Source organism: Vombatus ursinus, unplaced genomic scaffold (assembly GCF_900497805.2).
Source record: "Vombatus ursinus unplaced genomic scaffold, bare-nosed wombat genome assembly UNPS02014779.1, whole genome shotgun sequence".
Classification (NCBI taxonomy): Eukaryota; Metazoa; Chordata; class Mammalia; order Diprotodontia; family Vombatidae; genus Vombatus; species Vombatus ursinus.
In genome coordinates, this window is record NW_020954557.1 from 22164864 (window position 1) to 22179552 (window position 14689).

Here is a 14689-nt window from a genome sequence, read left to right on the forward strand (position 1 = left end):
AAACTTTTATGGGACTAGAGAGGTTAAGAATATTTTAACCCTCAGCTATCAGTACTAATATACAACCACCAATTGACTCCTTCTGAGACAAGGAGTAGGCCAGACCAGTTTCCTTTCACTGAGTGCATGGGCCATCAAAAAAATAAATAAAAATAAAAACCATTCAACTATCTTGGCTGGCAGTATTAAATGACAATTTTTTTCTAGACTTCAGCAATACTTTTATTTGAATTTTTATTTTATTAATCATATCAATCAAATATATATATTTGAAAAACAGTAAAATATACATGTGTAAGTTATTATTCTGTCTACAGAATGTATACTTGCTTATTTGTTATACTGAGCCATGCTGCATAGTTTGCAGTCAAATAAAAGTTCAAAATGACTATGCATGGTACCCACATAGATTCATAAAGCGCTAGAAATAGCCTGGAAGCTTCCAAGAGGTCTGTAGGCCAACAGATTGAGAAGCACTGTTCCAGATTAGGCTAATCTCCCAAACAAACCATTAATTGGACAATTCTACATTAAAAATACAGTATTTTTTGCCTATTTTAACATAATTTACTTTTAAAATTCTGAACTTAACACCAAATAAGATGAACATTTACGTAAAATACATAGCAGAACAGAAAAAAGATTGTCCACACAGCTGTGAATCTGTACTATGTTCTTTCTACTCAAGTATACAACAAACTCGTTATTTTCTTTTTTTAAATTGATTTATTTAGTATTTTGTTTTTAACATTTGTTTTTAAAACTTTGATTCCGAATTCTCTCCCTTCCTCCCTCCTCACCCTCCTTCATTGAGAAGGCAAGCAATTCAATTAGTAAACAGTTATTTTAAAAGTTGTTTCACTTGTCTGTTTCCTCCTGACCTTCTTTCTGTTTTCTTCTGCACATTTTAAACAAGGCTTTAATGATCTTCTTTTCTTACCTTTTAAAAATTTTATTAACCCCATTGCTAACTCTTCCTCCCCCAAGCTCCCTCCACAAACCGAAAGAAAGAAAAATAAAATTGTATCAAATATTCATAGTCCAGAGAAAAAATTCTAACATTGGACATTTTAAAAAAAAGTTTTATTTGGCACTTTGAGTTCATCACTTCTCTGCCAGGAAGCAAATAACATGTTTCATCACCAATCCTCAGATAACAATTTAAAGACTAAATGAATCAGTGAAGCTGAGAACCCAACTTTTTTTGTCTCCTCCCTAAATGCTGTCCCTGAAGATTAGCTTAGAGTCTACATGATGGGAAGATAACAGACACATATGCGTGCTACCACTGTCAAGAGTCTAACCATTTGGTGTGCGAACAACTCTAGTTTCTGATTCTGCCTGAAAACAATAAAACACACCATAACCAATCAAAACCCACCCTATGTGAAATGCTAAATCCTTGTTTTGTTCATAAAAAGATATAGCTTGGCTTGGCTGGATGGCTAATCTTTACAGAACCAATTTCATGAAATCTAAAAATTATGAGCAAGAATCTGTCTGACACAACAAGGGCAGAAATAATATTCATCTTGCCATCATTTGTCAACACACTCCATTCTCTAGGTAGCTTCCCTTTCCTCTCTTCACTGTTAATATGTCAGGTGAGATTTATTAAGATTTTTTTTATGTGCTGTAAAAATATTTCCTTTAACTTACATGCCAATATTAGTTCCTGATTCAACATCAATCATCTCACAACTGCACAATTTGGGCCTATAAAGAGTGCACTAATGCAATAAATACTTCATATTAACAAGAAGAAACCTGTACTTCCGAGCACGTATGTCAATTTCATGCTGGGACAATGGCTCTTTTCGCAATCACATCATCATGGCGAGGGTTGTGGCCTGATGGATTGGGCAATAGATTTTTTTGTCCCCTCCCAATTCTACTGCTGACTTCTCTGCAATTTATGACTGATTTACCTTCTCTGCAATTTATAATCTTAGGGAGTTGTCTCAGTGCACAGAGACATTACCTGGATTTCCCAGAGTCAGACAGTCAGTATAGGATGTGTCAGAGTCAGGTCCAGTGACCTTTCTACCACTGTACCAAGCTACCTTCTGTGCCATCCGAACATAAGGTATGTAATTACTCAGTCCTCAAGCAGTGATCTCAGAATTAGTTGTAATGAGTTTTATTCTAAGAGAAACCATTGACCCAATGAACAATAACTTCAAGCCATGGAGGGCTTCTACAGAATGTCAGGGAATAGCAGCCCCTGCCAGACCCACCCAGTGCGCAGCAAGCTGTCACAGGCTGATCTTTTACCATGCTTTTGCTTACAAAGGCAGACCATGAGACAAAGAACAGATTATGAGACCAAATGTCCAAGTTCCAAACAGCTACAGGCCCTTCACATAACAACCATAGAAATAGCAACAGAAGAAGTTTTCTTGGTAGACATATAACATGTGGAAGTGACTGCTGATTATATACTGGTCATTTTACATACAGCAACACCCCTATGCACACTGAGAGGGGGCACTGTTGGTAAAGAGCATCACCTGTATCCTGCAGCATAAATAATCTTGGAAGATGGAATTCAGAGAATCTCAGAGTACTTCAGAGGCCATCTAATCCAACTCATATACGGCCAAGAATACTACGTATAACAGCACATGCTGGGAAATCCACTATCAAATTTATTGTTGTTCAGTCGTTTCAGTTGTGTATGACTCTTAGTGACCCCATTTGGGGTTTTTTTTGCAAAGATACTGTAGAGGTTTGCCATCTCCTTCTCTAAATCATTTTACAGATGAGGAAACTAAGGTAAATGAGGTTAAGTGACTTGCCCAGGGTCACACAGGTAGTAAGTGTCTGAGGCTGGATTTGAACTGAGGAAGATAAGTCTTCCTGACACCAGGCCTGGTACTCTATCCACTGTGCCACCTAGCTGCCCCACTACCAAATAAGAAGATCTAATTTGTAGACATTTTTTGTTTGTTTTTTTTTTGCATCAAGTTCAAATTTGCCTCTGTCACACCTACACTTTATTTTTTTGTTCTGTCTCCTATGACCACACAAATTAAATCTAATCCTTTGATTAAAAAAAAAATTGATTAGACTTGACAACCATCTACTTGATGTGGTTTGAGGTTAGAAGATCTATAGATATTACAACCTGAGCAAAAGTAAAATAAGAGATATAAAAGGTTGTTGTGTTGTTTTTTAAAGGATATATTACAGGAAGGAAGACGAAGAAGACTTAGGATCTATGATCAGGGTGGATGAGATGATAAAAATGGACAAAGGGAAGAAGGAGAATTGGTCCCTTCTTATTTTGCCTGTTTCCTTTGCTAAGGAGAATGGTCTTTGGACAGGAGACTAGAGAATAAAAATGGATAATAGATCTAGATAATAGCTTAATAAATGTCAGTTGGAGCCCTCCTACTGCTAACATTAAAAAACCATATTTCATCAAAATCTCAACACTGCTCCCACTGATACTGAAACCTGTATCAGTAATGGCACCAGCGTCCTACAGAGAAACCTCCTCAGTGGATGGTAATAAGAATTGGGGGCTGAGCTTGTTTTTACTCATCACTGCCCAAAGCACTAATTTAAGTAGCTTGCAAGCACCCCCTTGGTTGCAGTAACCTCCACGCTGGAAGGGGGTCTCTCTGACTCAAGCCTCTCTCAACACAAATCCATTTTAAGTAGCAAGAATCATTTTCCTTTGATGCTCTTTTGATTGGGTCATTCCTGCTAGCAGGATCCTGTAGCGAATCATCATTGCTTGTAAAGTAGGTGGCCAAAAAAGATTTGAGTAATCAAATCAAATCAAACTTTAAATTCTGAACCCTAGCTAAAGGTATTTAAGTTTTTCCTGTCTCTGGTGCCCTCCTCTTCTCCATTAGCTCACTCCTTTAATATTGTTTACTCGATGTTTCCAGTATATAGTTGAGTATATCCTAGGCACTTTAATGTTAACTGTCTTCTAGAATATAGCATGAAGGTGACATGAGTCATTAGATGTGGGAAGACAATGAGAAGAGCCTTAGTCCCTCACAATCAACATTATTATGCAATATTTATTATGCAACAATAAATGTATAATATAAGGATAATGAGAAATATTTGAAAAATGAAACTTTGCCAGTAAGATATTAGGAACTATGAAAGACTATTTTCAGAGTCCCCCATAGGTTTCCCTTAATTTATCCCCTATGTAGCTGCCTATTAAGAGCAGAGTTCAAGGCAGCAGGAAAATCAATTATCCCCACATCTTCATCTACCAATTATTACTCAAACCACTTAAGAAGAATCACTGTCCTGAAAGAGTGACATGGTAGAAGGACAGTTGGATTTAGACACAGAAGAGTGGGTTCAGAAATTAGGTCTGCTACCTATAAGATTTCATGGTAAGTCACTTAAAAACTCTGGGCCTCACTTTCCTCATCTGAAAAATAAGAGGATTGGACTAGATAATCTCAAAAGTTACATCTACCTCTAAACATAAAATCTTATGAAAAAGTGACAAGAGGTACCAGAAATAGAGGATAATCAGGAATGCTACCATTATTGTCACCTTGCAACATCAAAAGTAAACATGTGGCAACTGGGAACATAGAGCACAAGACCTTCATAACCTAGCCCTCTTCCACTTCTCCAGTCTTTTTATATCTCACATACTCTTTGTTCCATTGTCAGTATGCACCTTGCTGTTCCATAAACAAAATACTCCAATCTCTTAGCTCTGGGCATTTTCTCTGGCTGTCTCCCATGCCTGGAATGTTCATTGATTGTGATTTCATTGGTCTAGAAAACTCATGGAAAAGGAAAGTTCCTCTACCAATATAAAGCTAAACCTGCTCAGCAACTTTCAGTCTTAGAAAAATTAGCTGGGGCATTGAGGGGTTAAGTGATTTGTCCAGGGTCACACTGCCTTTCTGTACCAGAGGCAGGGCTGGAATCCATACCTTCCTGGCTCTGGGCAAATTCTTAATCTACTACGTGGCATCTGCCTCTCTATAATGCAGAAATTTATTATGGATCAACAATAATAAAAAATAACAATAATAAGTCTGCAAGGGATTTGAAAGTTATGTAATGGCTGTCAGGAAGGGACAGTTCAGACCAACTCAGCTAACCTCTTCATAAAAGGTCTACTGTAGTACCACAACTCACGCTGTGGATAGATGACCTACAACTTTCCATGGTGTCATCAGCAGATCAAAGGAAGTCTGAGGGTTTGGGTTTGATTCAGCCAAGTGGGTCCACCCTCAGTCCTTCAGGGAATTGAACCATCTTGTCCAGTCTGAGACACAAGTGCCTTTGTTGAGAGCTGTCACATGGAGCTTCTGTTTGAGTCAGCAGGCACCAAGACCTGACTCTACATATTCACAGAACCTCTTTTTAACTGCTGTGAGTCATTAAGTGGGGTTCTACTGGCACTAGATGAATGAGGCAATGACCTCCCCCCCCAAAAAACCCCACTATTTATGAACTGGAATCTAGAAAAAAAAATGTAACCTCCTCTAGAAAACAGAATTCTGTTTTAAAGTTTTTTTCCCCTTGATTCATCACTGAACAAAAACTTTTCTTTGGGCCCTGGGTATCCCACTGGGAATATTACTATTATAAAACATTCTCTATGAGAAGTCTGAGATACGTAGTAAAAATCCAAGTGAGAAATTAATCAAGAGATCATAAGAATATTTCTTTTCCCCTCCTTCCTTGCCTACATTAGTTAAGCAAAATTGGAAGAGGCTATTCACCTTTCATGACTAATATAAACAAGTTAACCCTTCTCACATGGTTCATGTTAATTTTTTTAAGGGTAGAACGTCCTGAAGAGGAAAAAAAAAGTATGGTCTCTGCCCTCTAGAAGTCCTTGCAGGCACTGTATAGGTTCTAATATACTATGGCAAATCAATCAATGAATATACAAATGGCAAGCCAACTAACAATATTGGGCCTGGCTCCCCCATAGTACGGTGGAAAGAGTACTGGCTTTAGAGTCAGAAGACCAAGGAATAAATCACTTAGTCTATAGTAAATTGATAAAATTTATTAAGCACCTACTATGTGCCAGGTACTGTGCTAAGTGTTGGAGATACAAAGGAAGGGAAAAGGGAGTTCCTGCTCGCCAAAGGTTCACAGTCTAATGAGTAAGAAAACATGCAAATAACTACGTAAAAACAAGCTACATACAACATAAATCAGAGATAGTCAACAGACTATCAACCCCCTGTTCTTTTGTCCCCTTCCCCTCTTATTTTCCTGTAGGGTGAGAAAGATTTCCATACCCCATTGTGTATGTTATTCCCTCCTTAAGCCAAACCTATGAAAATAAGATTCACTCACTCCCTCTCACCTTCCCCATTTCCTCTCCACTGTAAAAGCCTTTTCTTGTCTGTTTCATGTGAGATAATTTACCCCATTCTACTTCTCCCTTTCTTCTTCTCCCAGTATAATCCTCTCTCACCCCTTAATATTATTTTCCAGATATCATCCCTTCATCTTCAACTCACCCTATGCCCTCCTCTATCTATCTATACATACATATAATTTTTTCCCCTCCCACTACTCTAATACTGACGAAGGACTCATGAGTTACAAATATCATCTTTCCCTGCAGAAATGTAAACAGTTCAACCTTAATAAGTCTCTTATGATTTCTCTTTCCTGTTTACCTCTTCCATGTTTCATTGAGTCTTGTATTTGAAAGTCAAATTTTATATTTAGCTCCGGTCTTTTCCTCAGGAATGCTTGAAAGTCCCCTATTTCATTGAATGACCATTTTTTACCCTGAAGGATTATACTCAGTTTTACTGGGTAGGTGATTCTTGGTTGTAGTCCTATCTCCTTTGCCCTCCGGAATATCATACTCCATGCTCTCCAGTCCCTTAATGTAGAAGCTGCTAAATCTTGTGTTATCTTGATTGTGTTTCCACAATACTTGAATTGTTTCTTTCTGGCTGGCTGCAATATTTTCTCCTTGACCTGGGAACTCTGGAATTTGGCTACAATATTCCTAGGAGTTTTCCTTTGGGGATCTCTTTCAGGAGGTGATTGGTGGATTCTTTCAATTTCTATTTTGCCCTCTGATTCTAAAATATCAGGGCAGTTATCCTTGATAATTTCTTGAAAGATGATGTCTAGGCTCTTTTTTTGATCATGGCTTTCAGATAGTCCAATAATTTTTAAGTTCTCTCTCCTGGATCTATTTTCCAGGTCAGCTGTTTTTCCAATAAGATATTTCACATTCTCTCCTATTTTTTTCATTCTTTTGGATTAGTGTTACAGTGCCTTGATTTCTCAAATTGTCCCTAGCTTCCAATTGCTCCATTCTAATTTTTAAGAAAGTATTTTCTTCAGTAAGCTTTTGGACTTCCTTTTCCATTTGGCCAATTTTGTTTTTTAGGGCATTCTTCTCCTCATTGGTTTTCTGGACCTCTTTTGCCATTTGGGTTAGGCTATTTTTTAAGGTGTTATTTTCTTCAATATTTATTTTGGGTCTCCTTTAGCATCACTCCTAGTTTTTCCTCTACTTCTCTTACTTGCTTCTCAAAGTCCTTTTTGAGCTCTTCCATGGCCTGGGACCAATTCATATTTTTCTTGGAGGCTTTGGATGTAGGAGCTTTGGCTTTGTTGTCTTCTTCTGGTTGTGTGTTTTGATCTTCTTTGTCACCAAAGTAAGATAATATAGTCTGACTCTTTTTGTGCTGCTTGCTCATGATCCCAGTCAATTACTTGAGTTTTAAACTCTTTGTTAAAGTAAGGGTCTGTTTCCAGTGTGGAGAATGTACTGTCCCAAGCTTCAGGGGTTTTGTGCAGTTGTTTTCAGAGATACTTCTGGGGACCTGTAAATTTTCAGTTCTTCCAAGGTGCTATGATCAAGGCAGATGTATTTACTCCTTTCCCGGCCTGTGCTCTGGTCTATGAGTGACCACAAGCACTCTTTTCTGTCTTGGAACTGTGAGGAGGATTTCCTCTCCACAGCCACTACAAGCTCCACCATGCCAGTGCTCCTCCTCACCCCAGGACCGCCACCTAGAACTGTGACCCAGATCCAAGCATGGGCAAAGCAAGGGAATCCTTCCTCAGCACCAGTAAAGAGATCACTGCGATCCCCCTCTGATCAGCCACTCAATTCCCCCTCAGTCTGTGGGCCAGAAGTTCAGGAAGCAGCCAAGCTCAGGGAATGGGGCTGGAACCCCACCGTGCTGCTTTCTCAGCACTGCAGAAACAGACTTTTCCCACTGACCTTCTAAGTTGTCTTTGGCGTTTATGGTTGAGAAGTCTGGAAACCGCCACAGCTGCCCGTGATTCAGCCCTCTGAGGACTGCTCCAGGTTTGCTGTGGCCTGCATGCCTACGCCAAACTGTGTTCCTCTTCCAGCCTGGTGTGATATACCTTTCTGATCAACCATCCAGGTTGCCTTGGGCTGGAAATTTCTTTCATTCTGTCTTTTTGTGGGTTCTGCTGCTTTAGAATTTGTTTAGAGCCATTTATTACAGGCATTTGGAGGGGTTTGGGGAAGAGCTCAAGCAAGTCACTGCTTTTACTCTGCCATCTTGGCTCCGCCCTGTCCTTTGTTTCTGACATCATGGGGTTATGTCTTGACACATATGTAAACTGGATTCAAGTGATGCAGGGTTGTGCAAAGTCATCAGCCTTACTCTCTTTCAGAGTTGTCGAAATCCAATAGTAAGATAAAAATCAAGACGACTGGTGATGGTCCAGGATGTAGCAGATGACCTTAGCATCTTTGATGTCTGACCAAGCTCTAAGAGATCCACAGTGGCTGTTCCAGCTGCCTTCACGGCTGTTGGAACAAATTGTTCTCATCTGTCTATTCTGCTTCGGGGAATCTTCACATGGTTGGAGTAGACTTCACCCTAACTCACTAATGGTTTGAGGCTGTCACTTGGTTTAGCCTAACTTGGTTGGGTTCACCTCAACCTGGTTTAGCCCACCTGCTGAAGCATTTTATCAGGGTGTGGCCACTGCCCATGCTACAGCTTCTTGGGACCACAGGTGAGAGTTGGGTGACAGGCAGAAGAGCAGCCTTCAAAAGGGCTCAGCAAGCCTTCAGACCAGTAGGGCTAGTCCTCCTTGAATACCCATAAATTTTGGATGGAAATTAAAGAAATCCAGGGAAGCTAACAGGCAGAAATGAGGAGGGGAGAGAATTGCTGGCATGGAGGGCAGCCAGTGAAAACTCCCAGAGTTAGGAGATGGAATATCTTGTTCGAGGAACAGCAAGAACATCAGAGTCACTCAGTCACAGAGTACAATACAAGGTAAAGTGTAAGAAGACTGGACAGGTGGAAGGGGTAGGTTTGAATGCCAAACAGAGGATTTGATATTTGATCTTGGAGGTGACAGAAAACCACTGGAGTCTATTGAGGGGGTGGTGGTGGTAATATGGTCAGATCTGTGCTTTGGGAAAATCACTGTGATAGCTGAAGAGGGGATGGACTGGAGTAGGGAGAGACTCGTGGCAGGCAGAACAACGAGCAGGTTATTTCAATAACTCAAGAGTGAGGTGACAAGGGTCTGCACTAGGGTGGTAAAAGTGTCAGAAGAGGGATGAAGGCATATATGAGATATTTAGTACCTTTGTAACATTGGGCAAGTCACTTAACCTCAATGGGCATCAGTTTCTTCATTTTCAAAATGAGACGGTTGTATCTGATGACCTCTGAGATCCCTTCCATCTCAAGGTCTATGATATTATGATGTTTATATACGTGAAAAGCCTCCTGAAATTTTTTTGCAGAGCATTATGGAGGAGAAAGGTAGAATAGTCTTGTGGAATCATGGCATCTGACGTCTTTGAATGAATTTTTTCAATAGCACATGACTGAGTGCTTTGTTCAGCCTTAAATGATATGTAAACTAACCAACCTTCCTTCCTTCCTTCCTTCCTTCCTTCCTTCCTTCCTTCCTTCCTATTTTCAGGAGTTATAAGTCAGTTTCTCCTAGATTCCATTTGGAAGCTATTCATGTCAAATCTCTTGAGTGAAAACAGTGTACCAAATCAGAGAAGACAATTTAGGCTCAAACTTCTTTTAAGGTAAGGGAAATAAAAGACTGAAATGGAAACATGATTCATTTTCTGTTTAAAACTTTAGTTATAAATCACCAGGTAGAACTCAATAATATTTGTATTCATAAAGTGAATAATTATTGGAGGGGGGAGGGAAACTTATTCCCTCCAAGTACATTTAACCCTTTAAAATAATGCAAGTTCAATCCACTCTACTTGAACAGTAGAACTACTGGTCAGCTGCTTCAGATGAGGGCATACACAACAGCTAAACCTATAGACTTTGTCTATTGCCCAGAGCTCCCCAGCCTTTGTTTAATCACAAGGGTGTGGATCACATTTAGCTTTGTTCAGATCAACAAACAGAACAGTATTCAGGGTAACTGCTGAACTAGCCCCCTGACGTCAACGTTTTCCATGGCAACCACCGTAAAATCATATAAAACAGTGGGTTCTTCCTGCCTTTGTCTCGTCAGATACACAGACCTACTGAACTTTTTAATGATCAAGGCTCAGGGAAACAGATAAATAATTTAGGGGCTTGGCTTTTCACAGAAGATTCCTAATTCTAAATATCTCTTACCTTGAAGGACTTCCATTGGGAGAACAGTCCAAGCATTTTCCAAATAGGAGATATAAATATAACGAGCTGTATTGCAGGCCAGGCCAATATACAGAACCCTAAAATAAAAAAAATTTAAAAAATAAGAATAAGAAGAGGCAATATAAACTAAGATCTGGGTATGAGGCACAACATGTGCAAGAATCATCTATTTTCTTCACTCCAAAAACTCACCACCGACAAACTTACACCTCTTCTAAACTTAGGAGCTAGAAACTGCATGATCTAATCATGAAATCCCAAGAGGAAGAACATTGCTTCTAACATATCTGCCCTCAGCCTTTTCAACATGCTTGTTAATATAAAGGGGAACATCTTCTTTCCTGAAACTTAATTAGCAGCTAGGACGATGCTTTTTTTAAGGCAGTCTGGGCATTCTGCCATCAGTAATGACATTACTGGCTTTCATCCAATTGATTGTAGGGTAAATATGCACAGAACTGTAGCCAATTCACTAGACAGTGGGAAGGGCATTATTAAAATGAGAGAAAGAGAGAGAGAGAGAGAGTGTGTGTGTATATGTATATATCTATACATATATGTATATATATGTGTATATACACACATATATATATGTAAACACACCTGCAAGCAATACCTAAAACAGTCATGCCACAATGCAGTAGAAAGAATGTTTGATTTGGAGTGAAAGGATTTGGGTTCAAATCCCAGCTCTGACAAGGTAAGTAGTCAGTCACTTAGCTAGTCTAGACCTCAGTTTCCTCACCAGTAAAATCAGGAAGTTAAAGCAGATGACTTCTAAGGTCTCTCTTCCAGCCCTAAACCTATGAACCTAATAAAACCACTTGCCAAAAAGATTAAATTAAATTTAAAAAAATCATGTCAGTGAATTTTGGTTGTCTAGTAAGCAAAAATTGTTATCTGGAAATGACAAACTTGCTCTCATTTCTAAAATCAATAAATGTTCAGAAAGTCTCACCAAAAAAAAAAAAAAGCCCTATCCTAATTACCATAGGCTTACAAAATTGCTTAAAAAAATGTACTTAAATTTTTCTCCAACCCTTCACTTCCCCTAAAGTGTTATCCACAAGCATAGAGTTACTACTGATCCGGTTTTCAACCAGACCAGACTAGTTTGGAAACAGGTAATAGCTGGAAGGTGAGATTTAATTTCAGGAAAAAAACTCAAGAGGTTAAAACTTAATCCTAGTGAGCAAGTTTCTCCTCTTAGAAAAATCAGCAGAAATTAGAGCCAAGCTAAGTCTTATTATTTTCATGTTTCTGAGACTGGAGAAAGAGAAGCTAGTAGGCCTACAAGGAAAGTTGTGGCTTGTATAAGTGATTATTGTTTTTTGTTCAACTGGGAATCGAATGGGAAAATCATACCTCTAAACATAGTCTTCCTTTCTCACCACAGGGCCAAGGCAAGGAATCAAACTGAGACTCTTGGCTAGCAAATATTTAAGTAAATGCAAGAGGAGAGAGAAAAAGAGAGAATGAGGTACATAAGAAGGGCTACAGGGCAGGAAATAGCTGTTTCAGAGAATGCAGGCATCATTTGTGAGGGGTCACAAGACCTATACAATGGGGGTATCCCAAAACAAATATCATATCTGGTTCTTTATTCTTTTGTGGTTTGGGCAGAAAATACCTCAGCCCTGCTTAACAAAATGTTTAATGAGCCAACATGGGCTAGCACATCAGAACACCTGACCTGTAAACTTGCCCTTGCCAGGAAAGCAAAAACCTAAAAGACATTAAAACACTCAGCTTACACATATTTCATTGGGTCTGACCTCTAATCAGTCCAGTTCAAAACTAGCTGCTTCCTGGCAATACAGTTTTCTCTTAGGCTATTAGCAAAACTGGTTTTGCAACCCTCCCCCTTTTTCACAATGCCCATCCTAAGTCTTTTTTTATGAGCCCACCTCAGACTCATAGTTGCTATGACTATGGTATTTCAAAGTCCATGACCTAAGGTAACCTGCTTCAGTTTATGACATTGCTTGATCTATACCTTCAGTCCACAACCCATAGGCACGGACATCTTGGACTATCTTATCTTCAAACATTTATGATCAATACACCAGATGGCTTGGGGCCCAGCATATCCTTTTCTTCTCTGTCCTCTTTCCCCATTTCTTCTCTTCTGATTGACAATGTTGTAGAAGTGATCTTCAAGCACAGACCTATTGTCCTACAGAAGGAAGAAGTATCCAGGTACTCTTTATTTTCTGACAGGGTTATAATAGGATCCTGAGAAAAAACTGAATTATATACTTGATGGGGAGTGGGGTAGGGCATGGCCCTTGCTCCTTGCTCCTTGCTAAGAATTTTGCCTCTGAGGTAGATAGTGGCTTATTTGAGTCATTAGAGCCCAAGCAAAGCAACTGCACTGATGCATGACAAGGCACAAAAATAAGCATAAAGATCTATTGTGCAATAACTGAGAAATGCTTCAGCAACCATGGGGCCATCTTTAAAAAAAAACAGGTTTTATGAGCTGTTATGGCCAAAAAACATTATCTATCACTCAGTTGCCAACTTTTTGGTGATGAACTTCACCCTAAACTAATGAAGCATCACAGTTAAGACTTTCCAGTTTGAGAGCTTACACGCCATTGGCAACAACTTTGAAGCATCAGGGTCATCACTTCCATACCATAAGGGATTACCACAGAATTCTACTGAGCAATTGCCCTACTAATAGCTCTCATTTACAAGTCACTATTTACCCTTTATAAGGCACCTTCTCCACAACAGCCAGTGGAGTCTGTAGCATTAGCATCATCACGTCATTTTATAGATGAAAAAGCTAAAGCTCAGAATTATGAACTGACAGGCCCATAATCACATGGCTAGTAAGCAGGAGCAGAGGCCCAAACCTGTCTTCTACCCTCCAAAGCTAATGCTCATTCCATTATACCACAATTACTCCTGTTTTTGTTACCAAATTTTAAAAGAAATCTAATCTAGTTTATGTTTGGTTTGTCCACATTTTTGGAATTAGCAATTAATGTTAACTATATATTAGGAGAGAATGTTTAGCTATTTAAATGCAATGAACCACTGAAAAGTTCAGTGGGGTTTTTTTGCCATTAACACCAAAGAATCTGTCACATATTCTCACCAAAGGGGGAAAAACAGTAGTCTAAAAATGTAGCTTTAAGAACTATGCCAAGGATGTTGAAAGATTTTTTTTTTGCTCATTAGTACTTTTCTAACCCTAAGGGAACTTTTGGATTTTGGCTTAAAAGAAAATTTGGCTATGTTGAAAATCTTATAGTTTGAGTAACTATTGTTATGGAAATAAATAATTATGTATGAACTATATGTATTAACAAACAGAAAGAGACCCAGAGACATCATAGGATGGTAAAAAGAATGAACCTATGTCTTTAGCAACTGGTGACTGATGTCCTTACTGTGAGGTTAAAGATAAAAGCGGTTGTGGTATGGAGGTTCTAGCAGGTGCATCCGTGCTTATCTGGGAGGATTCTAGCCAGCGGGAGACACAGAATCAATGATTGCGTGAAACAATGCCTTAACACAACGTTGAACTGGAAGGAGAAGAAAATGGAATTTAATTTAACCAAATGATACTACTCTTTGGTACCTTTCCTTGCCAGAAATGTGAGAGACCATATAAAAGCCATGGAGTTCTAATCAAAGGTGACATTTCCATTATTTCTCAACCCCATAAAACCAGAGAGATTGATAACAGGACCCCATGGAATGGCTCCTGAACAAAGTTTATTCAACTGGCCATTGGCACACGTTTGTGCAACATATGGGGAGAACTTTATTATGCTACATGTCATTTCTATGGGTATGTCATAAGGGACAATGAGTGAGTATAGAAAATTGGCTTTTTATTTTACCTATTTATGTTTTAATAACCATTTTTACTTTAATGGCTTATTCTACAAAAAGAGTTAATGTGAAATCTAAGCCATTACTGCCGATCTTAATGAATTCACTATTTTACTGTCCTGAGATCTTTCCCTCTAAGCCTTTACAAACTAACAAGTGGTTGACTATCTGGTAATCAACAGCAATAATAATAATAATAATAATAATAATAATAATAATAATAATAATAA

The 14689-nt window shown here is 38.8% G+C and overlaps 1 protein-coding gene across 1 annotated transcript in view; it reads right to left on the reverse strand.

Moving 5' to 3' along the window:
* MFSD6 (major facilitator superfamily domain containing 6) overlaps window positions 1-14689 on the reverse strand; it is a 95770-nt gene that overhangs the window by 27889 nt on the left and 53192 nt on the right. Inside the window, exon 3 of the mRNA XM_027866132.1 lies at window positions 10587-10684. Within this exon, the coding sequence (XP_027721933.1) occupies window positions 10587-10684 (98 nt within the window). The remainder of the gene's footprint in view (window positions 1-10586; window positions 10685-14689) is intronic.